Source organism: Vanrija albida (genome assembly GCF_041260175.1).
Source record: "Vanrija albida strain AlHP1 chromosome Unknown contig_6, whole genome shotgun sequence".
NCBI lineage: Eukaryota > Fungi > Basidiomycota > Tremellomycetes > Trichosporonales > Trichosporonaceae > Vanrija > Vanrija albida.
The window spans coordinates 587887-614846 of NW_027191425.1; the positions used below are offsets into that span (position 1 = coordinate 587887).

Consider the following 26960-nt stretch of genomic DNA (forward strand, 5'->3'; position numbering starts at 1 on the left):
TTAGCACCGCAGCGACCCGTCGCGCCCGTCGCGCTCGCGCCGCCCCGCGCGCACCTTTCTCGGCGGCGACTCGTCGCGCGCGTACGCTACCATCAGCACAGCTCGCAGTGCACACCACCCACCATCAGCCACCGCCGCCGTCGTCGGGTGCCAGAACTCGACGGCGCGCACGCCGAACACCTCGTCGTCGAGCTGCAGTCTGCGCGCGGGGCTCCCTCGGGCCGGTTTGGCAGCCTGCGTCGGCCGGCGTTCCGGAGGCGGGGCGGCAGCGCGGCGCGCGGACGGGGGGCTGGGCGGGAGCGGGGGCGCCGAGCGGCGGGGCGGCGGGGTCGAGGGCCGGGTCGAGCTGGGCCCCTGCTGCTGTCGCTCCGGGCTCGTCCACTCGCGCAGCGGGGCGGCCTGCCTCGACGGCCCGGGGGCCGAGGGTGAGCTCGACGCTGGCGCCGAGGGCGACGGCGACGCGGGGACGCGCCGCGCCGCCTGCAGCGGGGCCGGCGCGTACGGGTTCGTGTTCTCGCTCATTGTCGTGGTTGGGGGGTAGTGAGGAGTTCACCACCACCCCCCCCCCCCCCGGCATAAATATTCTGGTCCCCGATCTGAGTAGAAATCGAGGGTGCCTACTTGTCAACAAGCGGCCCACCATTCCACCACCCGGGAGCCCTAACCCTCGCGTTTCATCCGTCCCGGCGGCGCTGCGGCCTCGGCGCCAGGCCTTCTGGCGCGTCTGGCGCGGGCCGTAGCATGCGCGCGTGCTCAGAATAACAATGCAACAGACTGGTGTACAACCCTCGAGCGGCATGCCCTCGGCTCGACCGATCGGGCTAGCCGCCGCTCCCGTGTCGTGAGCACGCGCGGCGCGCGGCGCTCTGGCCTGCGCGTCGCTCATCCCCCGCTCATCATCTAGCTCGCGAGGACCTCTCGCTCGCTCATACACCCACTCACTCCGCTCACGCCACCCCCACTCGCCGCCCCCGCCCGACCCGCCTTAACAAGATCCGCAGCGCCTTTTCCCCCGCCACCTCCTTCGCATCGTACGTGTTCGTATCCAACATGAGCGCGTACCGCTCGCCCAGCGCCTGCTCGAAGCGCATGAGCGCCATGACCGCGTCGAGGTCGTTGCCGATCTGCACCATCTGCAGGTAGACGCGCGACACGGGGAACCCGCCCTCGTCGAGCTGCCGCGCGGTGGCGGCCAGCGCGTCCTTGATGCCGTCGGTTGGCGCCTCCCACCCGCTCAGCACGATCAGGTTGAGCGCCTTGCTGTCTGGGACCGCCTCGAGAGCCGTCATGTATGCCGAGAGCATGGCCGATATCCGTTCGGCTGTTGGCGTGCTGCCCTCCGGCTGGACCACCTCGAACAGCGTCTCGACCTCTTCGACCGACACGAGCCCATCGCCGGTCACCTCGTTGTTGACAAACGCAATGTCCACCGCCGCGTACGGCCTGATCTTGGCCACGACCGACATGACGGCGGCCCGCGCCTGCTCCCACCGCGCTGGTGTCATCGCCTCGCTGTCGTCCACCAGGAAGACGGTGTTGTAGTCGGCTATCCGGCTGAGCGGGTCGTCTTCTTCTGCCACTCGTGTTGGCGACAATGGCGGCAGGAGGGACGAGGGGACACCGGGGATCGACTCGCGCTTTTCGAGCGGCGCCACCTGTGGTGCTGGGGGCGCTGGGGGCGACTGCAGTGGCGGGGACGCGGCGGGCGGTGACATGTCGATGGGCCACCCGGCCCCGGCTGGTGCGGCCGGCGCGTAAGGATACACGTCCTGTATCGGCATCGTAACCGCGTAGGGGTATGGCGGAGGCGCGCCTCCGTTCGAGTGCGACTCGACACGCGTGACCGGCTCCATCTGTCTCCGGCGCGCAGCGGCGGCCTCGACCCCCGCGAAGTAGGCACTCGGCCGGAGGTTGTGCTCTCGCCGTACGCGCACAAACGCTTCGCCCGTCTTGTCCTGGATATGCCCGTAGACCTTGCACTTTTCCTCGATGCCGCACAGCTTCTCTTCGATCAGGTTGATGTCGCGGCCCTTGTCCAGCTTGTTCCGGACGTAGTAGTTGACAGCCGTGTACTGCTGACTGGGGGTGTGAGCCGCGCGCCGAGGACCCCAACCTACTCTGTTGTGCGAAGGTCGCGCAGCCGCTTGATGAGGCCGTACGACGACGTGATGTCGTCTGGCGACTATGGGTCAGCTGCCGTCGCTGCGGATGCCACGTACAAAGCGCACATGCTGTGTCATTGCGTGCGGCTTGGTTATCGAGAAGCGCAAGTGTCTGATAGACAGCGACATGTTTAGTGTGGGGTTAGTGGTGGCCAGGAATCTTGGGGCCAAATTCCAGCCATCCGGCGCTGCGTATTATGGCTTGGGGGGGCCGCTTTAACGGCTGGCTGACTGGCTTGCTCGGCTCCAGTTTCACCTCGGTCACGACTGCGGCAGCGAGCCGCGAGCAGAGCCAGCACCCAGCCAGCAGCTTGCAAAGCAATCTGGTGGGGAGATGGGGATAAGGGCAGGATTACGACGGCGGCGGCGGCGGCTCGGAGGTTCCGCCGGCCCGCGCTTGCTGATGCGATATGAGACCGCGCCGGCCCCGGGGACGGGGACGGTCATGTAGATGGCGTCGGCGTGGTTGTACGCGTCTCGTCTCGCCGTGCCGGGCCCGAGGCTGCTGGTCAGCGGCGCCGAGGACACTATGCTTTGCATAGGCCATCAGGCCGGGCGGCTCGGTCCTCGCTCGGTCGACCAAGAGGCTAAGGCCAGTTGCTCGGTTATCTTCGCGGGGATGGGTGGAGAATGCCAGGGCGGAGATTAACGGCCTGCCCGAGGGCTGCAGGGCTGTATTTTCCCGCACGCGGTCCAGAGTCGCCTTGCGCGCCTTGCGTTAAAGACATGCGCGTCGTGCGTGCTGCTGCTGCTGTCGGTCGCGTCGAGGTCGGTGCTTGCTGTGGCGTCGTTGTTGGCGTCGCGTCGTCGATTGCATCGAGGAGAGAGAGAGCAATGCACCGTCGAGTGGTGGCTGATTTCTGCCCAAAGTGGAGGTCGACCGTCGTGGTCGCATCGTCGCCTCGTCGTTCCGATCAGCTCCGACTCGTCTGACCGCTCTCACACTCTCAACACCCACCTCACACCATCCACACTTACACTCGCCCCTCCGACCGCCATGCTCCCCCTCGTAGGCGTGACCTCCAACGAGCCGTTCAACTGGCGCGATGACGTGCTCGAGCCCGTCGGCATCGCCATGGCCATCCTCGTCCCGAGCGTCATCGTCTTCTTCACGCTGGCCAGGATCACGGGCTGGCTCCCGTCCAACGAGACGCTGGCGAAGGAGCGGGCGGCGGCGCTCGCCCAGCCCCACGCCGCAAAGCTCGCCGCGGCAAACGGCGTGCGCTTGGGCCCGGTCCAGTACCCGACCTATTCTCCCCCCGCTCCGAAGCCCGCCCCCTCCCCCGCCCCCGCCCCCGTTGCCGCAGCACCCGCCCCAGCACCCGCCCCGCCCTCGCCCCTCGCCGACGCCCGCCTCGAACTAGCAAAGTACTGGGCCGGGCTGGTGACCGAGCTCATCGCGCTCGACCGCGAGGGATCCGCCGCCGCCGCGCTCTCCGTCAAGGCCGAGACTCCGCTCGAGAGCAACAAGTCGGACTCGGGCGCGAGCCCTGGCGTCGGCGTGTTCGCCGCGCCCGCATGGGACCGGCAGGCGCGGCAGGGCCGCCTGGTCAAGAGCATCGAGCTGTGCGAGCGCGAGTACGAGCGGGTCGCGGCGGCGCTGAAGCCGACTGCGTAGCGCGGCTGCGCTTGTAGGGATAATGGATTGGATTGGATCGCGGCGTGGGCGAGCAGGACAGAGAAGGCAGAGGGCTGTGCGCGGGCTGGCGGGGCGCCGAGGTGGCCCGGTGGCCCGAGCGGCGGCCCCGGCGGCACACGTTCGCCTTAGGCAGCATCGAGGACGTGGCGTCGACGACGTCGAGGATGACAAGGAGAGCAGCGTCTAGCGGAGGGAGGCGAGCAACGCGCCGAGCTGAGCCAGCGGAGCGCGCTACCGCTGCTCGCGAGGGCCACGCCGACGCTAGGCAGCGAGCCGAGCCGAACCTGGCTGTCGGCCTCGGCGGTGCACCAGTCTGGACAGGCGCACCTACAATCCCACGCTCACTCTCTGCCACGCCACGCATGCCGACGTGCGCTGCAGCACCTGTAGACCTGCGTCATGTAGTCGCACCGTCGTCGTCGTATGCATCTACCGGCTCTTCCGTCCCGTGCCTCTCTGTGCTGGCAGCACGTCCATCACTTCAGGAGCGCCACGCGACAGGGCTCGCTTGGGCATCGACCCTGCGGCGCCGAGGCGGCGGCGGCGGAGACGACCCCTCTACCCCGTCCTCCTGCTTGCCCTGCACGTGTGCCAAGACGCGGCGGCGCGGCGGCGGCGGGAGGCGCCACCCACCCAGCCCACGGCTCGCGCACGAGCATGGCCGCGGCGTGGGAGGGTCGCCGCGTGATCTACGCGCGTGGACTCCGGCCTGGCGGTACCCGATATGTCATGGCCAAGTTTGTGCTCGGCTCGCTGCTTGCTTGGCCATCACCACCACCAACACCACCACCACCACCACCACCTACAGACCAGCTATCGTGAGTGCGCGGCGGCGGCGAGGCGAGGCGAGGCGACGAGCGACGACGACGGGGCTGACCCCCGCCCCAGCAACCAACCCACACTCGTTATGCCCGCGGTCTCCACCACCTCGCCGCTCCTGCACGGCATCCGCGACCTGCTCGTCGGCATGGTCGCGTACGCCGTCATGCTCGTCCTCCTCACGCTCCTCGTCATGGCGGCAGACCACGTCCGGTTCAAGTGGTACCAGCTCGACCGGGACACGCGCCACCACCACAGCCACCACCAGCACCAGCGCCTGCGCAAGGAGTTTGCCAGCCCGTCGTCGACGCCGAGCTCGCCGCCGGCCGAGCTGGGCCCAAAGCCGGGCGTGCACTTTGACACGAGCGTGTTCGCCGCCGCACCCGTCACAACAAGTCACTAGGAGAGTGCTAGGAGATATGTATCGCGTCGTGAGTCTCGGCGTCAGCGGGGAGGGGGGCGGCGCGCGGGACATACCTGGGTGAGCGCCTGCTCGCGCACAACGTCGGCCCCGCACGCGGCGGCGACCCACGCGCGGAACGCGCCGAGCAAGGCGTGCGCCGCCGGCTCGGGGAGGAGCGGGCTGAGCGCGAGCGCGGCGACGGCGAGCGCCGTGACTGCGCGGCGGGGGGCGACGTCGGCCGCGAGGAGGGGGAGGAGGGCGAGCGCGAGCGGCGTGAGGGCGGCGTGCGTCGCGTCGGGGGGTGCGCTGGCAGGCGAGCTGGCGTCGGCGTCGGCTGCCGTCGCTGGCTCACTCATGTCGGGGATGTCGCTGGGTGAGAGAAGACAGACGAGTGGCCCGGGTTGGGCACGGGCCGAGCGACGCAGCGACGCAGCGCCCGGTGCGAGTCAGTGGGCAAGTCGAGGGCTGCGAGTCGAGGGCCGCCGATGCCTGGGAGCGGGCGACGGACACATGCCAGACCGGCGCTCGAGGACAACGGCGGTCGGCTCAGTGCAGCCCAGTGGTGGCGGCCGGCAACTTTACACCTCGGCCACTAGCCCACTCGCGTCGCCAACATGCCAGGTGCAGCCTCATGCTGGCCGAGCAGTGCGACTATTCATACAGGCCATCATACATGCCCTACAGTGCGGGTCGTGTTATCGCCGTTGGCGCCCGCCAATTCACGCAGCGCGCGGCGGCAGCGGCGCGCGCATCCGGCGGACACGGTACAGCTGGTCCTCTACAGCGTGTAGCGCGGTCGTGATGGCCTCGCGGGTGGGGATCTCGTCGTTGGCGGCCGCGGTGGCCGGGACGACGACCATGTCCCCGCCCTTGTCCGTGTCCGCCTCCACCGCGCCCACCAGCCCCGCGTCGAGCGCGACGAGCTGGGCCGTGAGCCGCTCCCAGTGGCGCACGAGCGCGCCCTCCATGCGGGGCAGGACGTCGGCGTCGCGCGTGCCCTTCTCGGTCGGCGTGACTGCGGCTGGCCCGGCCTCGAAAGGGCCGGCGCCGACGGCCCAGCAGAGCGCGAGGAAGAGCACGCCGATGGCCATGAGCACGCCGGTGAAGGCGGTGACGGCTTCCCGCGTGCCCGGCCCCGCGTCGAGCGCCCAGAAGGCCGTCGCCAGCACGGCGCCCACCACACCGGCGACGCCGCCGAGCAGCGCCGCGAGCCAGAGGCCGCGGAGCACGAAGCGCAGGGCCCACGCCGCGGTGGTGCTTGCGAACTTCAGGTCGTCGGCGAGCGTGCCCATGTCGATGGGGTGTGACGAGTTGTTGATGATATGTGTAGTGTGTCGATGAGAATAGATTTCACCGCCTTTGAATGCCGACCCAGGGCAGCGAGCTGCTGCGGCACCGCCTCACCGTCGCACCTTCACTCCGCGGCGCGCCGCGCACGGCGCACGGCGTGCACCTGCTGCACCTGCCTCTCGAGCATGCCGAGCGCTGCGGCGAGGTGCGCGCGCTCGGCCTGCCCGGCGGCGTCGGCCGCGCCCTCCCCCTCGAGCTGCTGGTCCAGCCTCGCGAGCCGAACCATGACCATGCGTCGATCGTGCGCGAGCGTCCGCAGCGTGTCGTCGTACCTATCCATGTTGCCGAGCGACGCGCGAGCCCGCCTGGCCATGTCCCTTCGCGCTCGTGGGCTGCCAAAGGCGCGGAGGACGGCGCCCGCTGCCACGGCGAGTGCTGCCACGCTGACGGCCACGACGACCAGCCGGAAGGCCACTGCCAGCCCCGGGGGCACTGCGTTCCCCCTCCACGCTGTGCTGGGTGCCAGGGTGTTCGCGCTGAGGAAGCCGGGCATGCTGTCGGTACTGTGTGCTCGGGAGGTGGTTGTGGTGTTCTCTACGTCGACGCTTGCGCGTACGAGTCGTCTTCAACCGCGACCGCATTGCCAGGCACCACCCGCCCAATCCACTGTAGATACATGCTTACAATGCTACACAACAGGCTCAAGGCCCAACAACATGCCAATGCGCTCGCTCGCTCACTTCCCCTCGCCCTTCTTCTCCGCCGCAGCCTTGGTCGTCTTCTTCTTCTTCTTCGGCGCCGCCTCCGCCTCCTTGCCGTCCTTGTCCTTGTCCTTCTCCTTGTCCTTGGCTGCGTCCTTGGCCGCATCCTTGGCCTTGGCCTCCTTCTCCTTCGCCTCCTTGTCCTTGGCCGCGTCCTTCTTCGGCGCCACCTTCTTCTTGGTCGTGGTCGTGGTTGCCGGTGCCGCCTCTTCCGGAGCCGCCGCCGCTGCCGCCGCAGCTAAGGCCTTCTTCTTCTTGGCTGGCTTCTTCTCCTCCGTGCCCGGCTCGTCCTGCGCAGGCCGCTTCTTCTTCTTGGGCGCCTTCTTCTCGACCTCGGGGCCCTGGCCAGGCAATGGAGGACCTGGCGGAACACCGGGCTTGTTGCCGGCCGAGGCCGCAGCGGCGCGGCGCGCAGCAGCATCGGCCTCCTTCTGCTTGTTGTGGCCCTTGATGCGCTCCATGAGGCGGAGGACCGACCAGCTGGGCTGAAACGCGCCGCCAGAAGACCGAGTGCCCGCGCCGAGCAGCTTGCGAATAGTTTCTTGCTCGCTGTCTTCGTCGGCACCAGAGACGAGCGTTGGGCGGAACGTGCCGTCCGCTGCCAGGTTCGGACCAGCCGGAGCAGTGAGGGCGAGCGAGAGCGCAGCGTTGCGAGAGGCCAGCAGCGACGTGCCAAGGTAGAGGGGTGCCGAGGTGGCCGCCTGGGATCGTTAGCCACTGCGTTTGCCGGGGAAAGCAGTGTGCGCCTGCGTACGCCTCCAATCCTGGGCCACACATCACACACAAGCACTCACAATGATCCTCGACTCGAGCTCCAGCGTCATCTGGTCATCCCACGTCTCGGTTCTCCGCTCCAGCATGGCGTCGATCGTCTGGGGGAGCGTCTCGGGTGCCGGCCGCATCACAACGCGTGATCGAACTTCTGGATTTTTTCGATAGTCTTGCACCTCTATGACTAGACATCCGTCGACAAACGCGACCGTCGGGCGGATGTCGTAGAGGAAGGGAATGAGCGACGCCGGGATGACTTGGGCGCGCAGGGCCATCAGGAACGGCTTCATGGGTCCATCGTAGAGGAAGTTGATTTGCTAGGGCGCGTCAGCCATGCGCCACAGCCAGGTAGCCCGCCCAATACTCACACTGTGCTCGAATCGCCAGTAGGTCGGATACAGCTGGATGGTCAAGCTCGGCTCCCACTTGCGCGCCTTCTTGAGCACTGCGCGTGCGAATCGGTGGTAGTTGTACCCTGATGCCGACGCCATGATGCCAACGATGGATCGCGTCGAGCGAGACTTGTCGCAGAGTGAGAATGGATGTGGATGGAGATGAGGAACAATCAAAGTGGAGGAAACGAAACACGGTTATAACGGACGACGAGCTGGGCGGGGGTGGGGTCGGCCGAGCGGGATCAAATCCACGTGGCGTCTCCCACCCACACTGCACCCTGCACCATGTGAGCGTCATTGCGAGTGCCCACTGCGACAAGCCAGCGCAAGCCAGACAGACTGAATCACTCGCCGACACGCAAGCCCCTCGACTCTGTCTCTCCCAATCTCATCACACACATCCTCTCCTCGAACAATGAGCAACTCCTCCTTCCTGGACGTGAGTGCTTCACTGCGATGAGCGCCAAACGGCACCGCTGACAACCCCCGCAGAAGGCCATCGCCATTGTCCAGAAGGCCATCGAGGAGGATGTCAAGCAGAACTATGCCGTACGTCCGAGCTTCCCAGCACTCTAGCTGACAGCTGCAGGAGGCATACAAGCAGTATCAGGATGCTCTCGACTACTTCATGATGGTGAGCTTTTCTCCCGAGGCGGCCAGCTGACTCTCCAGGCGATGAAGTGTGAGTAGCCCAGTGTTTACATGCTCCACTGCGCACGAGACCTCTCCCCGGCCGTGCTTTCGCGGCCCGGTGTGCGCTTGCGCGTCCACACCACTGACAATACCAGACGAGAAGAATGACAAGCTCCGAGAACTCATCCGCAAAAAGTTCACCGAGTACCTCGACCGCGCCGAGAAGCTCAAGGAGCACATTGCCAAGGGCGAGGAGAAACGGACGAGAGCCAAGGTCGGCGCTGCAGGCGGGGGCGGCACCGAGGCCGGTGGCCCCAGTGTCGGCAAGGACGAGGACGACCCCGAGATCAAGAAGCTGCGCGGTGCGCTCCAGGGCGCCATTGTCTCCGAGTCGCCCAACGTCCAGTGGGACGACGTGGCCGGTCTCGCTCAGGCCAAAGAGGCGCTCAAGGAGGCCGTCATCCTGCCCATCAAGTTCCCGCAGCTCTTCACCGGAAAGCGTACCCCATGGCGCGGTATCCTCCTCTACGGACCCCCAGGTACCGGTAAGAGTTTCCTCGCCAAGGCCGTCGCGACCGAGGCCAAGAGCACCTTCTTCAGTGTCTCGAGTTCGGACCTGGTCAGCAAGTGGATGGGCGAGTCGGAACGGTGAGTAGGGCTGTTGGTGTGTTGGGCAACACTGACGCTCGCGCGCAGACTCGTTAAGCAGCTGTTCACCATGGCACGCGAGTCCAAGCCTGCCATCATCTTCATCGACGAGATCGACTCGTTGACAGGAACCCGTGGCGAGGGCGAGTCCGAGGCGTCGCGCCGTATCAAGACCGAGTTCCTCGTTCAGATCAACGGTGTCGGCAATGACGACACCGGCGTGCTGGTTCTCGGCGCGACCAACATCCCCTGGCAGCTGGATCCTGCCATCAAGCGACGGTGAGTGCGCCAGCTGCCCGCATTGCCAACTGCCCATGGCCAAGCTCACACACCCAGATTCGAGAAGCGCATCTACATCCCTCTCCCCGAGCTCGAGGCGCGCCGCCGCATGTTCGAGCTCAACGTCGGCGACACGCCCCACGGCCTCACCCCCGCCGACTTCCGCCACCTCGCCGAGCAGACAGAAGGCTACTCGGGTTCCGACATTGCTGTTATTGTGCGCGACGCGCTCATGCAGCCGGTGCGCAAGGTTCTCGGCGCCACCCACTTCCGCGAGATCCAGGTCGACGGTCCCGATGGCGAGAAGCAGACCAAGCTCACGCCCTGCTCGCCCGGCGCCGCCGGTGCCATTGAGAAGTCGTGGACCGATGTCGAGAGCTCTGAGCTGCAGGAGCCGCTGCTCAGCGTGGCCGACTTTGAGAAGGCCATTGCTGTCAACCGCCCGACTGTCAGCGCCGCCGACATCCAGAAGCACATTGACTTTACCAACGAGAGCGGCGAGACGGCGTAATGGGGTGACGGTGAGGTGCTTATGACCAGCGTTGGGACGATACTGGCCGGGAATACCCTGTTGTGATGCATTGGATACAAGCAAGCGGCGGCAGCGGCAGTGGGTATGGGCGGGGTGGATGGCTGACGGCACGGTGGTGGCGCAGAAGCGTGTTGGCGGGCTGACCAGAAAGGAGGCGACGATCGGCGTTGACTCAACTTGACCTTCACGCTTCAATCTTCACTCTTCACCTCCAAGCTCCAAGTCCAAGGCCTGACGATGAGCTGCTACTCCCGGCGCCCGGGGGCGAGCCAAGCAGCCCCGTACGCGCCGTTCTGGCTCCGCGGCGCGCGTGCCCCGCCCGACCACACGCGCACGCCGTACGACCGCCCGCCGTCCGACCACACGCCGCGCCGCTTGCCCGTGATGCCCACGCCGCACCGGTACGCGCAGTACCCCGTGCCCCCGCACCTCGACCAGAGGGTCACCCGCGACAGAGGGTACCCCTCGAGCGCCCAGAGGCCGCGCCCCTCAACCGCCCGGCGCTACGCCGCGCCCGACCCGTCCCCGGCGAGCACGCTGCGCGCGGTCGACGACGCGACGACCCTGGCGGGATACAGCGACGCGACAGCGGGCTACGGCGACGCGACGCCCACCGCGGGCGACGAGACGGCCGCCAGCGCCGCCCTCAGCGACGCCATGGACGTCGACGAGGACGTCGGCCCGCGGTACTGGAGCCACTATAGCCTGCCGGCGCTCGAGCTGCCTGAGCTGCCTGACGTGCCGCGCGCCGCGGGCCGTGCGCCTGCGCCGCGTGCGCCCGACTACCGTGTGCCAGGTGAGTGGGTGATCGGGGGGTAGGGAAGGGGGCAGCGTGCTGACAGGCAGCGCGCGTCACCCCGCGCTGGCCCGCGCCGCGCCCCCAGCCGAGCCTGTTCGAGCGCGCAGGCGTGCCCCTCGCCGCGCGCCTCGGCCCCGCTCACCGCCGCCGCAAGTACAAGAACAAGCGCAAGCGCAAGCCGGGTACCCGCGCGCAGGCCGACGCCCCCGCGCGCCAGAGCCACAGCGTGCGGATCGGCCCGGTCGGCATGCCCGCTGCCGCGTTTATTGAGCTGCTCCGCGCGCGTGTGGGCCCGATCGCCGCGCACTCGTGGGCTGGGGCGCACGTCACGGCGCGGTTTGTGGACCACGGGGACGCGCAGCGCGCCGTCGGGCTGTGTGAGTTGTCCTTGTGGCGCGGCTGACGCTAGTCCACTACGTCGAGCTGGAGAAGGGTGGGTCGCTTCGTGAGACGCGCTGACGACAGGCACCCTCACCAAGGCGGTTATCGTGTGAAGTAGCCTGGACGGCAGACATTGCATGCAGTGAAGTGTCGTCCTAGATCAGAGCCCATGACAACCGCGCACGCTGGTTCCACCCGCCCTCCCACGCCGAGCCGTCAGGCTCCTGCTCGGGCACGCTGCCGCCCTCCCAGCGCAGGAGGAGGCGGTCGAACCACGCCAGAGCTGGTCCGTAACGCGCGTCCGCCTCGCGCTCCGCCTCGAGCTCACCGGCGGGGACGGTACGCGCGAACTCGATCAGGGCCTTGAGCCACGCCGTGACCTCTGGCGGGGGTGCGCCGTTGCCTGCGATCGGGGCGAGGATGAACAGCGCCTCGAGCGTGAACTGCACGTAGTGCCGCGGCCGGGTTCGCTCGAGCTCTGGCGCGAACGTCTCGGCTGGAGACTTGCACGTGAGGGACGCGAAGACGCCCTTGGCGTACTCCTGCGCCTTGCTGCTGTCGAGGTAGGCCAGGTGCGAGGCGTACAGCGCGTGCAGCCAGTCAGTGATGTTGTTACCTGATGCCCTGGCGTCCGCGCCCTGCTTCGACGAGTCGATCCACGCGACCTGCGCGCCGACCCAGGCCTTCATTCCTGCTGAGACGTCGTCAGGGAGTTGGAGGACGCGCAGGGCTTGTGACACGAGAATAAGGTATCGAGACTGGTGCGTCAGCTAGGATGCTGTCGGATGGATGGGCACGTTGTTGCGTGGGGTGGGCAGGCGTGGAATCACACGCCCGGAAGCGCCCTCCGCCTGCAAGCTTTGCGCCAGAAGACAAGCAACAGACTCAAGACTGAGGGGATGATGGGTAGAGTGCTGTTGTCGAGCTCTCCCTACAGCGTTATGCTGCACCAGAGAGAGGGAAGGAGACAGACCCATCCCCTCGTCGCTGGCGACCATGGGATCAAGGCGGGCGAGGCCATCCCATGCCGCCTGCACGACTAGAACATCAGACGTAACAAACGTACCGCAATGATGAACGTCTTGTCTCCGCACACCGGGTCGTCCCCCAAGCAGCACTGGCTGTACAGCACCTCGGGACACATTTTCGTCTCCTCGTCGAGGAAGAACGTCCGGATGAGCTTGGTCGCGCGCTCGGCGTACTCGGCCCTTCCTAGCGCCTGGGCGGCGAACGAGAGCGAGTGTACCGCCTGTGCCATGCTCTGGAGCTGCTTCTGGCCGTCTGCCTTGTCGCAGACTGGGTGGGTCAGCAGGTTTACCGAGGAGCTACCCACCAGGATTGCGCTGCCCATCGCGTCGCTCTGCACGTGTTGTCAGAACGGAAGCTGCCATCATAGGACTCCAGCTCACCCCACTTCCCATCACACTCCCACCAGTAGGGCGCCAGAGTGTACAGGTAGTTCTTGCCCGCGGGCGCCGTGAGACACGCCTTGGTGACCGAGTACGTTTCGTCTGCCTTGAGCTCCTTGTCGCTCAGCTGGCGGAGGAGCTTCTCGGCGCTCTTGCTGACCGGGAGGGTCGGGTACGGGGTGAGGATGAGTTCGGGGTACTTTGGCACTGGCAAGGGCATGGTGGTGAGGGTGATTGGGCAATGGGGAACTGGAAGCGAGATGTGCGCGACGAGAAACAGGTCGGGGAGGGGGGAATCGATCGAACTTTGTTGACGCGCCCAGTTACGTCATTGTAACGCGCTTGTCCCTCCACTTTCTCACGGTCGTCCCAGGCCTTTGTTGTTGCCATTTCAATGTCTGTGCGCCCACCGAGTTGCAGTCCAGTCACCACGACGAGCGTCTGTCTGTCCTCATCCATCACCACCATCATGCACGACAATCTTGACTCTACACACACCACATGACAACACGAACGCAAAATGTCGAGGCGAGCTCAAGAACCCATCGATTATGACCCCCCGCCATCGGGTGACCTCTGGGCAAAGTTGGACGAGCTCGACCAGGCCGACTGGTGGAGGGATACCGAGGAGGAGGACCGCGCCTTTCGCAAGTACGTCGAGGAAGACATCGCACGCCGGTGGAACGGCAATCCCCAGGACTCCTCGCCACTCGCAGCCGGCAACGTGTCGGTCCTCGAGGCTCCAGCGGGGCAGACGGTGCCATCCTCATCACCAAACGAGCCGAACGACACAACCGCTGCCTTCCCCACCCCGACGTACGCGAACCAGCTCGCCTCAGCCCCATCGCCTTCAGATTACGTCTCCCCACTTCCAGAAGTCACGCCATTACGAGCGAGGGGCCTCGCCTACACCCAAGCGCCAACACCCACCGTCTCGACACCATCCCTGCGGCCGCGACTCCCTGCCCCACCTACTGTCACAACAACGCCGACTGTGCCAACAGCGGGCCCCTCCAACAAAACTTTTGCCACCCCTCCGAGCGTAGCTACGCCCTCACAGACCCCGCGCGTGCTCGTGCCCGATAGCGTTGGACAAGGGCGGCGCGATGATCCGGCCACTCCTGTGCCCCTTGGCGCGGCGATCCAGGGCAAGCGCAATTTCCAGCAGCTCACCAAGCATTTCGACGACTTCAGCAAGGCACTGAAAGACAGTGCCATTCCACCTGCCTCCCGTGGGCGCGGACGCGGGCGTGGTGGTCTGGGACGGTCTGGCTCGCGGGCTCCATCCCTTCTCGGCCTGGGCGGCACCATCCTCAAGGGCCTGCGGTTCTGCATTCCCCCCGAGACCAACCAGGTTAACAAGCACAAGCAGCGCTGGGACATTGTAAGCTGGTAGGAGTTGTTGTACGTTTCAGCTGACAGGCCAGATTTCCAAGCTCGGCGGCGATGTCGTGCTCCAGCCAGACACGGCCATCACCCACATCGTCTACGACTCTGGGCGGTCGGCTGCTGTCCTCGCCCGTGAACTCGGCCTCGAGTCCCTCACAGAGCTGCCTGAGGGTACGGTATGCGTCAAGTGGGAATGGGTGGCGCAGTGCAAGCTGGCCGTGAGTATTAGGCTTTGTGTTGTCGACTGGCGAGAACCAGCTGACACTCCTCACAGGGCAAGGTCCTCGACACGACTGCGTGGCTCAGCTTTCCCCGCACAGCGTTCACTCGGACAGTCTCTGTCTCAGCGGCCCAGACCCGAATGGCGGACATCACCCAGAAGCTGCGAGGTAGCTCTGGTGTTGTCACTCGGTAAGCTCTGTGGCACAGACGATGGATCGCTGACGAGGGCAGGAAGCGCGCAGCCAGAAGCGACTCTGAGAGCGAGTCGTCCGAGCGGCCAGTCGCGAAATTCGCCTTCCGTCCTGTCTTGCCCACGCGGTCCGCTGGATCTCTTGGTGCGCCTCTGGTGCCAGCAACTCGCAGCACGGTCGCTACGAGACACTCGGTCACACCCGGACCAGGCTGGGTTGAGCCCCAAGCTGGGCAGGAGGATGGCCTGGACGTCATGATCGTGGGCCTAAAGAACGGGAGTATACAGGATGACGACGATGGGGTGAGTTGGAATGGCCTCATTCTATGCTAACGAAGCAGGGAGGCAACTCTGGAGACGAACAATCGGACGAGGAGGTGAGCTGACGCACCGCTCATGTTCCTAAAGCTGACACTCCAGCCCGGCAATCCCAATCCATGGGCAGACAAGTTCAAGTGTGGGCAGAAGCACGATGGAACAGCCCCGACTGGCCCAAACGAGTGGCTCGCCAAGCAGTTCGACGACCTCCACTCCAAGTACGAGGCGATGCCTGGCAAGAACGAGTTCGCAATCCGAGGATACCAAAAGAGTGAGTATGGCGCTGCCCGAAGCGAAACATTCAGCGCTTACTCTCCAGCCGCTGGAATCCTTCGACGAACGGCCTATGCCATCACCAGTGGAGCGCAGGCGAAGAAGATCAAGGGCATCGGCTCCAGCATGGCAGATAGGGTAGGATCGTCCCACATCCACGTAGCTTACTTTGCAGATCGACGAGTTCCTCACGGGAGCTCAAGGACGGGCGTATTACGAGGACAACGAAAGGGCACGCACGATGGCAATCTTCCACAACGTCTACGGCGTGGGTAAGAAGCATGCCCACGACCTGTGGCAGCAGGGAGCGCGCTCCTTGGATGATCTGCGTACGAAAGACTTTGGCCTGACTGAAGGGCAAAAGGTGAGTTTGGACGCCAGCCCAAGCACTGACTTGCCAGCTTGGAGTAGAGCTATACGACGACCTCAACTCCCGCATCCCCCGTGATGAGTGCCGCCAGATCTTTGAAGCAATCCGCGAGGCTGCTCTCGCCATCGATCCCAAGATCTGGATCGAGATTATGGGCAGCTATCGCCGCGGTGCAGAAAATTCTGGCGATGTTGACATTCTCATAACCCGCGACCCATCGGACGGCATTACGCACGTTGGAGTGCTTAAGCGCCTTCTTTCATCGCTACACGCGAGTGGAATTCTTACACATGATGTGGGTGTGCTCGATGTGAAGACCTGCTCACCCACCAGCTCACCACGCCGAGTGACTACACCGCCCTCGAGTCCAAGTGGATGGGTGTTGGGCGTATCAGCCCGACCGGCAAGTACCGCCGTATCGACATCCTTACTATACCCTACGACCAGTGGGGTGCTGCCCTGATCTACTTCACGGGCAACGAGGTTGTGAGTGTCGTGTGGCAGCCATGGAGACTGACGCGAAGTTCAACCGAAGCCTGCGGCTTTACGCCAGGAAAAAGGGCTACTCGCTCAACCAGCGCGGCCTGTCTCATGGCGTTATCCGCGATCGCAAGGGCGAGAAGATGACAGAGGGTGAGTAGCGACCATCGTGCCGAAGCTGACTTCCCCAGGACACATCATTGCCTCGCGCACTGAGCGAGAGATATTCGACGTCTTGGGTATTAGGTGGCGGCCTCCACACGAGCGCCGCCCATGATTGTTGTGCATTGCAGCCATGCGTTATTCTTGTGTATCTTGATATTGGAACGGGCCACAGAGACCAAGTGCATGCCATATTATATGCAGAGTACTGGAAACAGGTTGACAGGAGTGATTGAAGTAGTATACAACGGAGAGCAGAATCATGACGCTCGTTACCAGCTCGACTGATGCAATGGCGGCTTGCCGCCAAGCTCGACGCCGCCGAACGTGACGCCGAGGGTTCTCGACCGGCCGCGGTGCTTCGGAGCGTACGACCCACTGCCCTCACGAGCGTACGACCCGCTGCCCTCGCGGCTGGGCGGGGCGCTGCCAGCGGTGCTGTGCGGCGCGGCCCTCGCCGCCGCAGCATCGCGCTTGGCCACACGCAGGTCGACCATGCCGCGCACGAGCCCTACGACGGACTGGATCGCGTCGGCGTCGCCCTCTGTCGGTTCTTTCGCGGCGTAGCGCGCACGCTCGAGGATCTTGGCGTACGACGCGACGAAGAGGCGCAGCGGGTCGGGCTTGCCGGCTGCCGCGGCGTCCGGCGGGAAGTTTGCCGTCGCGTCGATGAGCGGCTGCAGCGAGCTGGGCGGCGCGTGCGCGTAGTCTGGGCGGAGGATTTGGCCTGGGGCGTGGCGTGAGCACGAACGAACCAGACCCTGGGGGCTCTCGCAGCCAGCACCTGCACTCACGCATCTCGTCGAGCGTGCCGAGGATGTAGGTCCGGAAGTGGACGTTCTCCCACTTTGTCCCCGGCCGCCCCCAGCCCTCCTGCTGCCCGGTCGTCGCCTGCGCGAGGTGCGCGATGACGGCCGTGCGGCTGTACTCTGTCTGGACGAGGTCTGCTACTCTCTGGGGTGTGTGAGCGGCTGATCGGCGGGTCTGGCAGCGGGTCTTGGGTCTTAACCCCGCGACCACACACCCACTCACCCGCGGCATGTCGACGTTCTTGGTCGGCATGTACGGCTTGGGCATGCTCCTCAGCACCTTCTTGACGCTGAAGACGCGCGACCAGACGTGCATGAACGACACGATGATCTGGGGTCAGCGGGCGGCAAAGCAGCACGCACTCACGAAGGCAACGTACGCTGCCACGAGCGCAAACACGTTCCACCGCCGCTGGTGGTCGGTGCGCCAGGCCTGCTCGCCGAGGCCCCAGGCCGAGCCGACCATGAGCGAGCTGAGGATCAGGATGAAGAGGGTGAACGAGGTGTGGTAGAGGAAGGACTGGAAGCGGTGCTTGAGGCGCGCGGACATGGCTGCGGGGTGGCCGCGCGCGCGGGGGGGTAGAGGCGACGGAGAGCTGTTGTGGAGTTGAGTATCGACCGAGAAGACGGCTCCATCTCGTTGTTGTTCTCGATCGCCTGGCCACCGACTGGCGCGACTGGGAAGATGGCCGCCGAAGCCACGTGGTGCACGTGGCCTTCCTAATCACTCACGAGGGATTAGAAAACCCGCCTAATCCCATTAGCATCGCGCGGCCGAGGAAACCCGAAACGCCGGCGTGTGGCGCCCCCGGCTTGGCTCGTAGACTTTGACTTTTGCCGCCCGGCCGTCGAAATGTCGGAGCAGTGGTGTCCATCGCATCGTCAACTCGCGACAACAACAACGACGGCGCGCAGACAGCAGCAGCGCAACGAGGACACGCCGATAACCCGCATACACGCTTGACACCCCTCGCCCCGAACCACAACAACTCGGCTCAACATGGTGCGTTTTCGAGCTCCGGCGCGGAGCCGGCCAGCCAGCCGACGCTGCTGCCGACACCGGCCTCGGCGTGCGGCGGCTCTCCGGCCCCTCCTCGGCGCGCTGTAGCCGCCTCGCCGCACCACACACGCTAACACCCCCAGTCGGCACCAAGGGCCATGGCCGAGCTCGTCGTCTCGTCGATCCGGATATTCGGCAAGGCGATGGCCGCGGCGGGCAAGCAGGCGGCGAGGAGTGAGTGGGCTTGGGCTGGGTGTGGAGGGGTTGCGGTCAGGAGAGGAGGAGAGCTCGGCGTCGTTCTTGGACAGGCTCGGCGTCGTTCTCGGCTCGCCGGGTCGTGGTCGGCTGCGGAGGAGTGCCGAGCGCGGCGATGGGCAAGCGCCGGCCGAGCCGGCTCGGCGCAGTGATCTCGACGCGTGTTGCCCACGGGCAACGTCCTGAGAGCGCTGCCTGGGCTGCCTGCCTCATCGCGGCCATCTCGAGGCTCGACCGGCGCGGGAGCTGGCTACCGTGACGATCCCCCCGCCCCACCCCACCCCCGACCACCACTAACGCCCCCAGACGCACGACACAAGCCCGAAGGCGCGCCCGACTCGCGCCCCGTCGGCGGCGGCAGCGGCAAGAACAAGATCACCAACGACCTCCAGATGACGATTGACGAGGCGCACCTCATCCTCAACGTCAAGAAGGAGGCGCCGATGGAGGACGTGTTGAAAGTGAGTCTGGGTGTGCGAGCACATAGAGGATGTGCTGGGGTTGCAACGAGCCGTCGTGCTCGGCCGTGTGGCAGAGGCGTTGCCGAGACATGGGGTTGATCGGCGACGTAGCGGGCGTCGCTTGTGCCAGCTGCGTCGGTCGTGGGCAAGCTGTCCTGTGGGGCACGCTCGTCCGAGCCGGCGGCAGATTACACCCTCCTGTCCCCACTTCCCTCCACCCTCCTCCCCCACCCTCTCCCACGCCACCCAACTAACACGCCCAGCAATACGAGGCCATCTTCAAGGCCAACGGACCCCCCGCACCTCCCCCCGAGCCGGCGCCAGGCTCGCCCCAGGCCGCGGCGCTTGCGGCGCAGAAGGCGCGCGGCGGGCCCAAGGCCAAGAAGGGCCCCACGCACTCGCACTACCTCCAGAGCAAGGTGTACCGCGCTCTCGAGAGGATAAAGGCGGAGCGGGCCGACGAGCTCGGTGCGGCCGCGGCGGCGGAGGGAGCGGCGGCCGAGGGCGCTGCCGCCGAGGGTGCGGCTGCCGCTGGCGAGGCGGCGGCCGCCGAGGCGCCCAAGCCTGGAGACAAGGCGCAGCAGTAGTGTAGCAGTACGGATCGCATGGTTGCATATGCATGGCATTCACACCTCTGCGATGTGGGTGCGGGATTCGGTTCGCGGGCGGGCCAGGGTGCCGAAGTTGGAGCGGGGCGATCTCCGCTAGCCGTGCCCTCGGCAGAGTTGTATGTCATCCTTCCAATCACGCGGAGCATGCAGTCCGATCTGCATCACTGCCTCACCGCCTCGATGCATCCAGCAAGCACCACCCCCCGCGCCTGGCTCCGCTCCGCCCCGGCCCGACCCAGCGCCAAGCAACCGAGCACGGAGGCGAACGCCATGGCGGGCGATCCTGACGCCGCCGGCTCGGCGTGGCCCGGCGCATTCGGCGACTCGCCGCTGGCTTAAGTGCTGCGAGGGCTGCGACGGGCATCTCTTCATCTTATCCATTGACTTACCTCACGCACCATGTGGCCCTTTTCCGACAGCGTGCCGGCCCTGCCGCAGGTGGACCCCAACTTTACCGACCACATCTACGCGACCAAGCACGGCGTGGAGTTGAGCCTGCGCGTGTGGCGGGCTGACCCGACGAGGTGAGTGGGGGGGGGGGGGAGGGTACCCGTCGGTTGCGGCGTCGTAGGCATGGTCGCGGCTGGGGAAGCGAGGCCGAGTGTCGAGGGAGAGGGAAGCGCGCGTCGAGCCGAGTGGCAGCGCCGCAGACACTGCTCCAAGCAGCGACCGGCGGGCCGGTCTGTGATCGTCGTCAGCTTGACCCCAACCAGACCGACGTACAGCCCATCTGCTCAAGCACACGCCCTGACACCCCAGGCCCGACGGCACGCCCGCCGGAGGCACCGAGCACAACCCGCAGCCGTGGATCCTGTGGGCGCACGGCGGCGGCTTCACAGGCGGCACGCACTACGTGCCCCCCGTCTGGGTGCTCCCCGCGTTCCTTCGGAGCGGTGTGCACGTCGTCTCATACGCGTACCGTCTCGCGCCGCACGCCTCGCTCTCCGACCAGGTCGAGGACGCGCGCGACGCGCTCCGCTGGTGCCGGGACCACCTGGCCTGCTTCCTCGGGGACGTGGTCGACGTCGACGCGTACGCCGTCGGGGGCGAGAGCGCGGGCGGCACGCTCGCGCTGCTCAACGGCTTCCTGTCGCCGCGGCCGCGCGCCGTAGTCGACGTGTACGGCATCAGCGACTTCTCGGACGCGTACTACGAGCCCCGGATCGAGGGGTGCGGCTACGACCCCGGCGTCGTCTCGGGCAAGTTTAGCGAGCACGAGATCGAGACGGCGATCGCGGACCGCGACCTGACGTACGCGCTGCTCGACGTGCCCCGCCTCACGCCGTACGGAGGGGCCGAGCACGAGCACGCCGCGGTCGACCGGTTCCGCAAGCGCGCGCGCGCGCCCGAGTTCGAGTATACCCCCGCGCACGCGCTGCGCGCGGATGTCAAGACGCACATCCAGGCCACGGGGAGGATGCTGCGCGTGCTGACGCGGTACGAGGCGTACGATGAGGCCGCTGACTGGGCGGCGGCCGCGGCGGCGCAGGGCCCGCTGGGTCGGCTCGAGGCGGAGGAGGGCGGCGCCGCGTTCCCGCCGACCTTCTTCCTCCACGGCACGGGTGACCGCGTCGTGCCGCTCGTGCACTCGACCAAGCTGGCGGCGGTGCTCACCGGCCTCGGGGTGGATGTCGGCGAGGCGTACGAGCCGGGCCAGGATCATGGGTTCGACGACAAGTACACTGTGGGTGGGGTGCGGCGGTTAGTGCTGACGCGCAGGGGCCGGATGTCGAGGGCTGGGACACGTACATTGCGCCGCTGGTGCGGTTTGTGCTGGGGCACCTGCGTCGGGAGTAGGGCTGTCGTCGTGTAGTAGCAGTCGATTTGCTGGGGTCGTGATGTAGCTGGTGCAGGTGCAGATGCAATGTGTTGTGTCGCTGGTGTCGTTGGGCGGGGGAGTCGATGGCCAAAACAAACCACACACCCACCTCCACCTCGTCACTCAACCCGAATTTTCGTCCACTCACCCTCCCCCCACCTCACCATGGCGCCCAAGCCCCAGTCCTACTACCCCTCCACCCTGCCAGACGACCACAGGCTAGTCCGCCTCGGCCCGCCGCAGGGCTCAGGCAACTTCACGTGCACCGACACGGCCGGCGCCGAGCGGCTCGTCGAGATGCCGGCGCGCGTCCGGCGGACGGCGTACGCCGCTAGGGGTGGGCTCTTCCCTCCCCTCGATTAACGCTCACGCACAGGCTCGTTCGCCATCGTCCAGCTGTATGCCGCTGCGGGCCGGGTCGCCGGGGAGATCGTGCACGTCGTGCAGGGGGACGAGATTAAGGCTTGGCGCCGGGCCGGGGAGTGGTGCGTCGTTGCTTAGGATCGGGCTGACTCTAGGCCGGCTGTTTTCGACGTTGTTGAGAGCACGAGCGCGCCGGCTGCCGAGCCCGCTGTGGCCGATGATAGCGACGACGAACCGCTGCCGGAGAACCCTAATCGCCGGCACGTTATCGTCGACGAGTCCGACTCGGACGAGGACAGCGACGACGAGTAGGCCGCCGCTGCTCCGGAGCACCTCCCGACCACGCCCCACGCCCACTCACCCCAGCGCCCAGTCCACCGCGTCTCCGACCCCGACACTCGGCTCAGCGCTCATCCCGCATCGACCCACATGCGAGCCCACCTCGCCCCCACACGCCCAGCCCACGCGCACACCCTAACGCCACGTCGTCTCCATACTGTCACAGGTTACAAGACAACCTATAATGCAGACAGTGTCCAGCAGTGTTCGGTTCGGGCTCTAAAGTGTCCGTACGCTATGGTCTATCAGTGGGATAGCACAGGGGTTACAAGAAGCTTGTGTGTGTGTTGTTGAAGGTGGCCGTTGAAGGTGGCCAGCGGCGCCAGCGTCGGCACCGCTGTCGTGGGGACGCACGCCTAGGAGCTGCTGGACGGGTTAAAGTCCGTCTCCACGCCGCCCTCGTCAAACGAGTCGCGCGCAACGATCGCCTTGAACGTCCCCTTCGGGATGGTCCACTTCTGAGTCACGACGTCCCAGATCGACACGTCGTAGTTGGACAGCTTGAACTCGACCGCCTCGGTCGCGCCGACGTCCAGCGTGACGCGGGCAAAGTCGCGCAGGACGCGAGGAGGCTCGCCAGAGTCCTTGGGGAACGCGAGGTAGAGCTGCGGCACTTCGCAGCCGTACACCGTGCCGTTGTTGGTGATCTCGGCGGTGATGCGCCAGCGGGGGCGCTGGAGTCTGGGGCGGTCAGCATGTAGCTGCTAGGCTCGACTCACTCTTTGTCAAGGAAGGAGCCGACAGGAGACTTTGGCTTGCCGCCCTCACCTCCCTTACCACCGTCGCCTCCCTTGCCGCCGTCTCCTCCCTTGCCGCCGGCACCACCCTCACCGCCAGCACCGCCATCGCCCCCCTTACCGCCGTCACCGCCCTTGCCTCCAGCACCGCCAGGGGGCGCGGGGTCAGCGGTGCTGGAACCACCCTCGGTCACGTTGCCACCATCGCGCTTGTCCTTGCCGCCGATGGGTGACACCGCAATGTTGGCATACGAGAACGTGGTGTAGCTGCCGCCGTAGCCGAAGGGGAAGCGGGGCTTGATGCCCTTCTCGAGGAAGTGTCGGTAGTCAATGTAGAGGCCGTCGGTGTAGTTGATGTTGGTCTCATCGCCGGTGGTAATGTAGTCGACGTCAACACCGTAGTCGGAGCGGTTGCGGGCGATAGTGTAGGGCAGGCGTGCCGAGGGGTTGTAGTCGCCGTAGAGGATGTCGACAAGCGAGTTGCCTGACTCTTGGCCGGGCAGGCCAGCCCAGAGAACGCCCGTAACGTTGGGGTTGTCGATCCAGCCCTCAATGATGTTGGGGCCGACCGAGTGGACGACGACGATGGTGTTGTTGTTGACCGATGCGACAGCCTTGACGAGCTCTTCGCCGTTGTGCCAAGCCGTGAGGTTGTTGCGGTCGCCCATGTTGCCGTCCACAGTGATGTACTGCTCACCAGAGTCCGAGTTGATGCCAACAATGACGACCTCGCTGTTCGCTGCCGCTGCCTTGGCCCCGGTGAGATCCCAGTCCTTGAAGAACCAGTTGACAGATGTGCGGTCCTGGCGAGCCCGAGGCTGGATGGCTTGGAGGGGGTCGACGAGGTAAGGGTAGTTGACGGTACCAGAGCCCCAGCCCATCGCAAGGGTGCCGAGGTTACCACCGCGGTCTGGGAAGCCGTTGGGACCGAGAGGCGAAGGGCCGAGATCAGACCCGATGAGAGCAAGGTTGCGAGGCTTGCGGAGGGGCAAAGCGCCGCCGACGTTCTTGAGGAGGACCGTGGACGCGGCACCGATCTTGCGGATCACCCTGCTTGTCAGCGCTGCTTGCTGGGCCCACTGCTTACTTGTAGTGGTCCTCCTGGACATCGACGTGGCTGTTGTTTGGTCCGCCAACATGCCAAGCGTCAAAGTTGGTCTCGGGGTAGTCCTTGTCCTGGCCGACGAGGAACCACGACGCAAGCACACGCTGGGCCATGTCATCGAGACGATCGGCGGGCACGCTGCCATTCTTGACCGCCTCGACAAGGTTTGCGCCCCAGTAGCGTTTCGCCCCACCCGAGAAGCCGATGTCGCCGGGCATGTCCATGTCGAGGCCGCTGTTGACAGCGTGGACGCCCGAGTGGGTGGCATCCCAGTCGGACATGACGTAGCCCGCAAAGCCAAAGTCAGTCTTGAGAATACCGTTGAGGGTCTTCTCGTTCTGGCAGCCCCAAGAGCCGTTGACAAGGTTGTACGAGCACATGACGGATGCGACGTCGGCCTGGACGGCACGGAGGAACGGGTGAGAGTAGATCTCGCGCATGGTGCGGTCGTCGATGTTGGACGACGAGGTGGTACGCGCGTGCTCTTGCTCGTTGCCGATGTAGTGCTTGACACTGCGAGTGTCAGAAGGCCGTCGACGGTGATTGCGACGCCAAGTCACTCACGTTGCCTGCACTTGGGCGTCTTGGAGGCCGAGGACGGTCTGGTACGTTCCCCAGCCTGAGAGGTACGGGTCTGCGCCGAAGCCTTCCCAGTTCCTGCCGCCAGCGGCGACACGGCCCATGTTGGTCATTGGGCCCAGCGCGACGTGAACGCCTTTGCCGCGGAACTCGTCTCCCATGGCCTTGCCACGTTCGTACATGAGGTCTTTGTCGAACCTGGGCGTGTCAGCGTTGTGTTCGCGGTGGTGGAGGGAGGCGCCCCAGGCGGCGCGGCAAATGAGATATCCAGGGCTGGCATGAGTGGCGACGACGGACGTCGCCATGGAGATCATGATGGTCCCCAAGCCCAGCAGGAGTGGCTTGTGATGCCCGGCACACGGGCGAGATGAACGAGGTGGGGCATGGTGAGCTGGGCAGAGGTGCCGGCTAGGCCGACGCAACCTAGCGACCCAGCCCAGCAACCAAGGAGAGCACTCACGTAGCAGCAACGTTGATGGCGGCGGGGAAGGCGCTAACGTAGTCGGCGAATCGAACACCCAAGGGCGAGTCCTCAAGGCAGAGGCCGGAGAAGTTCTTGCTGGGGTTGGGCAGGATGTTGCCGACGCACTGGCCGATCATCCAGCCGGCGCCGGTGACGAGGCCGACCTTGTCGTCGACGCTCCACCCCTGGAGGTACGCTGCGGCCTTCTTGTGCGCCTTCCGCCAGCGAGGCGAGAACTGGTCCTCGATGTGGAGCGGGGCGGGGATGGACTCGGCGGTGTACCCTTCTGGGACAGTGCAGAACTTGCACGGAGCGTCGGCTGCGGCGGTAGCGTTCGCGCCAGCGGGCCCGGTGGCCGTGACTGCGGCAGTGCTGGCGCCGCCGACACCAGCACCTTGAGCGTTGCCGGCGCCGTTGCCGTTGCCATTGGCGGCAGCGTCGTTGGGGGATGAGGTCGGCGAGCCGGGGTCTTTCTCGCCCGGCGACGCCGCGCGCGCGAGGAGGGCGAGGGAGAGGAAGAGGGCGGCGCGCATGGTGAAGGAGTGTGATGTGGTAGAGAGCGTGGGAGGCTTCAAGCCGGACAAGGACGAGGAGGGAGGCACTGTGTGCTCGCAGACGGCTGGGAGAGATCAGCGTGGGTGCCGTCGGGCAACTCACGTTGTGGTCTGCAGTCTACGTGATGAGCTTGGTGCGTCTCAGGTCGAGGCCATGGCCTCTTTATATCTCTATTGCGAGGTCGACTAGCGAGCAAACATGCGGCGCGTCACGACTGCGAATGGGGCAAGGTTGAGTTGGGCACTGCCGTCAGCGCAGTCGCGAGCGTTGGCTGTTCCTTGGACTTACGTTGTCGCGTCTGGCGCCTCGAGCTAGCTCTCGCGCGGCGGCGGCTGCCGTCTTGACACTGAGCGGTGGTACTTGTCGGAGAGGAGTCGAGCCTGCCCTGTGTGTAGGTGTAGGTGTCGGGTCGAAACAATACAGTGCAAGGGAAGTGTGAGGAAGCTAAAAGCGCTAGGCCAATGTTGATTGTATCGTCGAGCGGGGCATCGGATCGGGTGTTGCACAGACGTGGGGTGCCGTCCCTGCCGGCCAGTGTGTGTACGTCGCGGCTGTAACGAGCAGAGTTGAAGGCGAGTGGGAAGTTGTCGTGTCGGTCAAGACATTGTTGTTGCTCGTTGTTGCTGTCGCTGTTGCTTTGTTGCGATGAAGGCTGGGCAGCACATTCCTCACCGTCGCCGTCGCCGTTGTGCGTCATTTGCCCACAAAGGAAGGCACGGTGTGCGGGGTGACGCTGGGCGCGGGGGCGGGGCGCGGGGCCGGCAGCCATCCAAACTTGTTCGGCCCCCCATTTACCCACGTGTCCTACCCCACATTCCTCCCCTCACCGCCTTCTCCACCAGCACACAGCGACCACACCCAAAACCTTGTTTCCCGGGGCCACACTGCGCATGCATACACACTGGACAAGGACGAGCTACAGAGCGCGCGGTGCCCCCGCGTCCCACGTCGCAGAGCGCGAAAGCGTCGGTGAAACGTCCGCAGCCGCGTCGCTAGCACAATTGACCTTGTGTCCTAGGCACACTAGTGCTCCGCTCAGTACCGCCGGCGGGTGCGGCAGCCGTTTCACGTCGAGCCAGAGCTAAACCTACGCGGCAGGTCTAGCCAAGAAGCCGATGTGAGCGGGCGGGTGGGAGAGTCGACGCGTCGGCGCGCGTGCGCGTTCCGTGTGAGACGCAACACCTTGCGCAGGTGGACAGGGCCCTACGCCCGGCAGGTGGAGGCGCGGAGGGCTGGGGTGCCGTACCGGTCGCCAGTGTGCCAGTCCGACCGCGACTGACTTTTCGACGCCCACGGCGGGGGCTTTTCTGGGACCCAGCGCTCGAGGCTGGCTGGGTTGCCCGAGTGCCGTCCCTGTCCTCCATCCACCCGGCGCCAGTATTGACACCAGCCAGGCGGCGGCGGCGGGGCTGGCCCTCGAACCCTGAGCCACCACACCGTTTGCCGCCCGCCCCCGTCTTCCCTCGGCGTACGGTGAAGCGTAACCGACCGACACTCTCTGTCGCCGCCGAGCGCTACCGCCTGGAGCGTTTGCAGCGG

General features: G+C 65.9%; 18 protein-coding genes across 18 annotated transcripts; 8 read left to right on the top strand and 10 right to left on the bottom strand.

The window, feature by feature from the left end:
* Positions 1–522, bottom strand: Q8F55_007593 (uncharacterized protein; the record flags this gene model as incomplete). The annotated part of the gene is made up of 2 exons (XM_069356016.1): positions 1–86; positions 123–522. 2 exons carry the CDS (start codon positions 520–522, stop codon positions 1–3), a joined length of 486 nt encoding a protein of 161 aa, XP_069205857.1.
* Positions 523–947: 425 nt separating this feature from the next.
* On the bottom strand, positions 948–2240 carry Q8F55_007594 (uncharacterized protein; the record flags this gene model as incomplete). Its single annotated transcript, XM_069356017.1, has 3 exons — positions 948–2079; positions 2118–2182; positions 2220–2240. The coding sequence occupies 3 exons, from the start codon at positions 2238–2240 to the stop codon at positions 948–950; spliced, it is 1218 nt and encodes a 405-aa protein (XP_069205858.1).
* Positions 2241–3159: 919 nt separating this feature from the next.
* On the top strand, positions 3160–3780 carry Q8F55_007595 (uncharacterized protein; the record flags this gene model as incomplete). Its single annotated transcript, XM_069356018.1, has 1 exon — positions 3160–3780. One exon carries the CDS (start codon positions 3160–3162, stop codon positions 3778–3780), a length of 621 nt encoding a protein of 206 aa, XP_069205859.1.
* Positions 3781–4458: 678 nt separating this feature from the next.
* Q8F55_007596 (uncharacterized protein) lies at positions 4459–5023 on the top strand (the record flags this gene model as incomplete). Its single annotated transcript, XM_069356019.1, has 2 exons — positions 4459–4619; positions 4690–5023. 2 exons carry the CDS (start codon positions 4459–4461, stop codon positions 5021–5023), a joined length of 495 nt encoding a protein of 164 aa, XP_069205860.1.
* Positions 5024–5064: 41 nt separating this feature from the next.
* Q8F55_007597 (uncharacterized protein) lies at positions 5065–5379 on the bottom strand (the record flags this gene model as incomplete). The annotated part of the gene is made up of 1 exon (XM_069356020.1): positions 5065–5379. The coding sequence occupies one exon, from the start codon at positions 5377–5379 to the stop codon at positions 5065–5067; it is 315 nt and encodes a 104-aa protein (XP_069205861.1).
* A 363-nt stretch (positions 5380–5742) lies between these two features.
* Positions 5743–6315, bottom strand: Q8F55_007598 (uncharacterized protein; the record flags this gene model as incomplete). The annotated part of the gene is made up of 1 exon (XM_069356021.1): positions 5743–6315. The coding sequence occupies one exon, from the start codon at positions 6313–6315 to the stop codon at positions 5743–5745; it is 573 nt and encodes a 190-aa protein (XP_069205862.1).
* Positions 6316–6437: 122 nt separating this feature from the next.
* On the bottom strand, positions 6438–6653 carry Q8F55_007599 (uncharacterized protein; the record flags this gene model as incomplete). Its single annotated transcript, XM_069356022.1, has 1 exon — positions 6438–6653. The coding sequence occupies one exon, from the start codon at positions 6651–6653 to the stop codon at positions 6438–6440; it is 216 nt and encodes a 71-aa protein (XP_069205863.1).
* Positions 6654–7036: 383 nt separating this feature from the next.
* On the bottom strand, positions 7037–8336 carry SPT20 (Transcription factor spt20; the record flags this gene model as incomplete). The annotated part of the gene is made up of 3 exons (XM_069356023.1): positions 7037–7775; positions 7869–8162; positions 8214–8336. The coding sequence occupies 3 exons, from the start codon at positions 8334–8336 to the stop codon at positions 7050–7052; spliced, it is 1143 nt and encodes a 380-aa protein (XP_069205864.1). The 3' UTR covers positions 7037–7049.
* Positions 8337–8655: 319 nt separating this feature from the next.
* VPS4 (Vacuolar protein sorting-associated protein 4) lies at positions 8656–10311 on the top strand (the record flags this gene model as incomplete). Its single annotated transcript, XM_069356024.1, has 7 exons — positions 8656–8679; positions 8733–8789; positions 8830–8874; positions 8913–8922; positions 9029–9521; positions 9570–9800; positions 9858–10311. The coding sequence occupies 7 exons, from the start codon at positions 8656–8658 to the stop codon at positions 10309–10311; spliced, it is 1314 nt and encodes a 437-aa protein (XP_069205865.1).
* Positions 10312–10716: 405 nt separating this feature from the next.
* Positions 10717–11625, top strand: Q8F55_007602 (uncharacterized protein; the record flags this gene model as incomplete). The annotated part of the gene is made up of 4 exons (XM_069356025.1): positions 10717–11128; positions 11179–11508; positions 11541–11564; positions 11597–11625. 4 exons carry the CDS (start codon positions 10717–10719, stop codon positions 11623–11625), a joined length of 795 nt encoding a protein of 264 aa, XP_069205866.1.
* A 42-nt stretch (positions 11626–11667) lies between these two features.
* Q8F55_007603 (uncharacterized protein) lies at positions 11668–13141 on the bottom strand (the record flags this gene model as incomplete). Its single annotated transcript, XM_069356026.1, has 4 exons — positions 11668–12270; positions 12579–12808; positions 12846–12872; positions 12922–13141. The coding sequence occupies 4 exons, from the start codon at positions 13139–13141 to the stop codon at positions 11668–11670; spliced, it is 1080 nt and encodes a 359-aa protein (XP_069205867.1).
* A 300-nt stretch (positions 13142–13441) lies between these two features.
* Q8F55_007604 (uncharacterized protein) lies at positions 13442–16440 on the top strand (the record flags this gene model as incomplete). Its single annotated transcript, XM_069356027.1, has 12 exons — positions 13442–14305; positions 14349–14528; positions 14585–14721; positions 14764–15025; positions 15064–15099; positions 15143–15311; positions 15360–15451; positions 15489–15677; positions 15715–15978; positions 16017–16169; positions 16244–16316; positions 16355–16440. 12 exons carry the CDS (start codon positions 13442–13444, stop codon positions 16438–16440), a joined length of 2505 nt encoding a protein of 834 aa, XP_069205868.1.
* A 157-nt stretch (positions 16441–16597) lies between these two features.
* Positions 16598–17684, bottom strand: Q8F55_007605 (uncharacterized protein; the record flags this gene model as incomplete). The annotated part of the gene is made up of 4 exons (XM_069356028.1): positions 16598–17052; positions 17120–17279; positions 17358–17465; positions 17502–17684. 4 exons carry the CDS (start codon positions 17682–17684, stop codon positions 16598–16600), a joined length of 906 nt encoding a protein of 301 aa, XP_069205869.1.
* Positions 17685–18134: 450 nt separating this feature from the next.
* PAM16 (mitochondrial import inner membrane translocase subunit TIM16) lies at positions 18135–19437 on the top strand (the record flags this gene model as incomplete). Its single annotated transcript, XM_069356029.1, has 4 exons — positions 18135–18137; positions 18278–18368; positions 18696–18850; positions 19114–19437. 4 exons carry the CDS (start codon positions 18135–18137, stop codon positions 19435–19437), a joined length of 573 nt encoding a protein of 190 aa, XP_069205870.1.
* Positions 19438–19860: 423 nt separating this feature from the next.
* Q8F55_007607 (uncharacterized protein) lies at positions 19861–21258 on the top strand (the record flags this gene model as incomplete). The annotated part of the gene is made up of 3 exons (XM_069356030.1): positions 19861–19985; positions 20221–21145; positions 21181–21258. 3 exons carry the CDS (start codon positions 19861–19863, stop codon positions 21256–21258), a joined length of 1128 nt encoding a protein of 375 aa, XP_069205871.1.
* Positions 21259–21445: 187 nt separating this feature from the next.
* On the top strand, positions 21446–21955 carry Q8F55_007608 (uncharacterized protein; the record flags this gene model as incomplete). The annotated part of the gene is made up of 3 exons (XM_069356031.1): positions 21446–21617; positions 21657–21765; positions 21799–21955. 3 exons carry the CDS (start codon positions 21446–21448, stop codon positions 21953–21955), a joined length of 438 nt encoding a protein of 145 aa, XP_069205872.1.
* A 383-nt stretch (positions 21956–22338) lies between these two features.
* Q8F55_007609 (uncharacterized protein) lies at positions 22339–23600 on the bottom strand (the record flags this gene model as incomplete). The annotated part of the gene is made up of 2 exons (XM_069356032.1): positions 22339–22663; positions 22702–23600. The coding sequence occupies 2 exons, from the start codon at positions 23598–23600 to the stop codon at positions 22339–22341; spliced, it is 1224 nt and encodes a 407-aa protein (XP_069205873.1).
* Positions 23601–23802: 202 nt separating this feature from the next.
* Positions 23803–25399, bottom strand: Q8F55_007610 (uncharacterized protein; the record flags this gene model as incomplete). Its single annotated transcript, XM_069356033.1, has 3 exons — positions 23803–24337; positions 24389–24601; positions 24864–25399. The coding sequence occupies 3 exons, from the start codon at positions 25397–25399 to the stop codon at positions 23803–23805; spliced, it is 1284 nt and encodes a 427-aa protein (XP_069205874.1).
* Positions 25400–26960: the final 1561 nt, after the last annotated feature.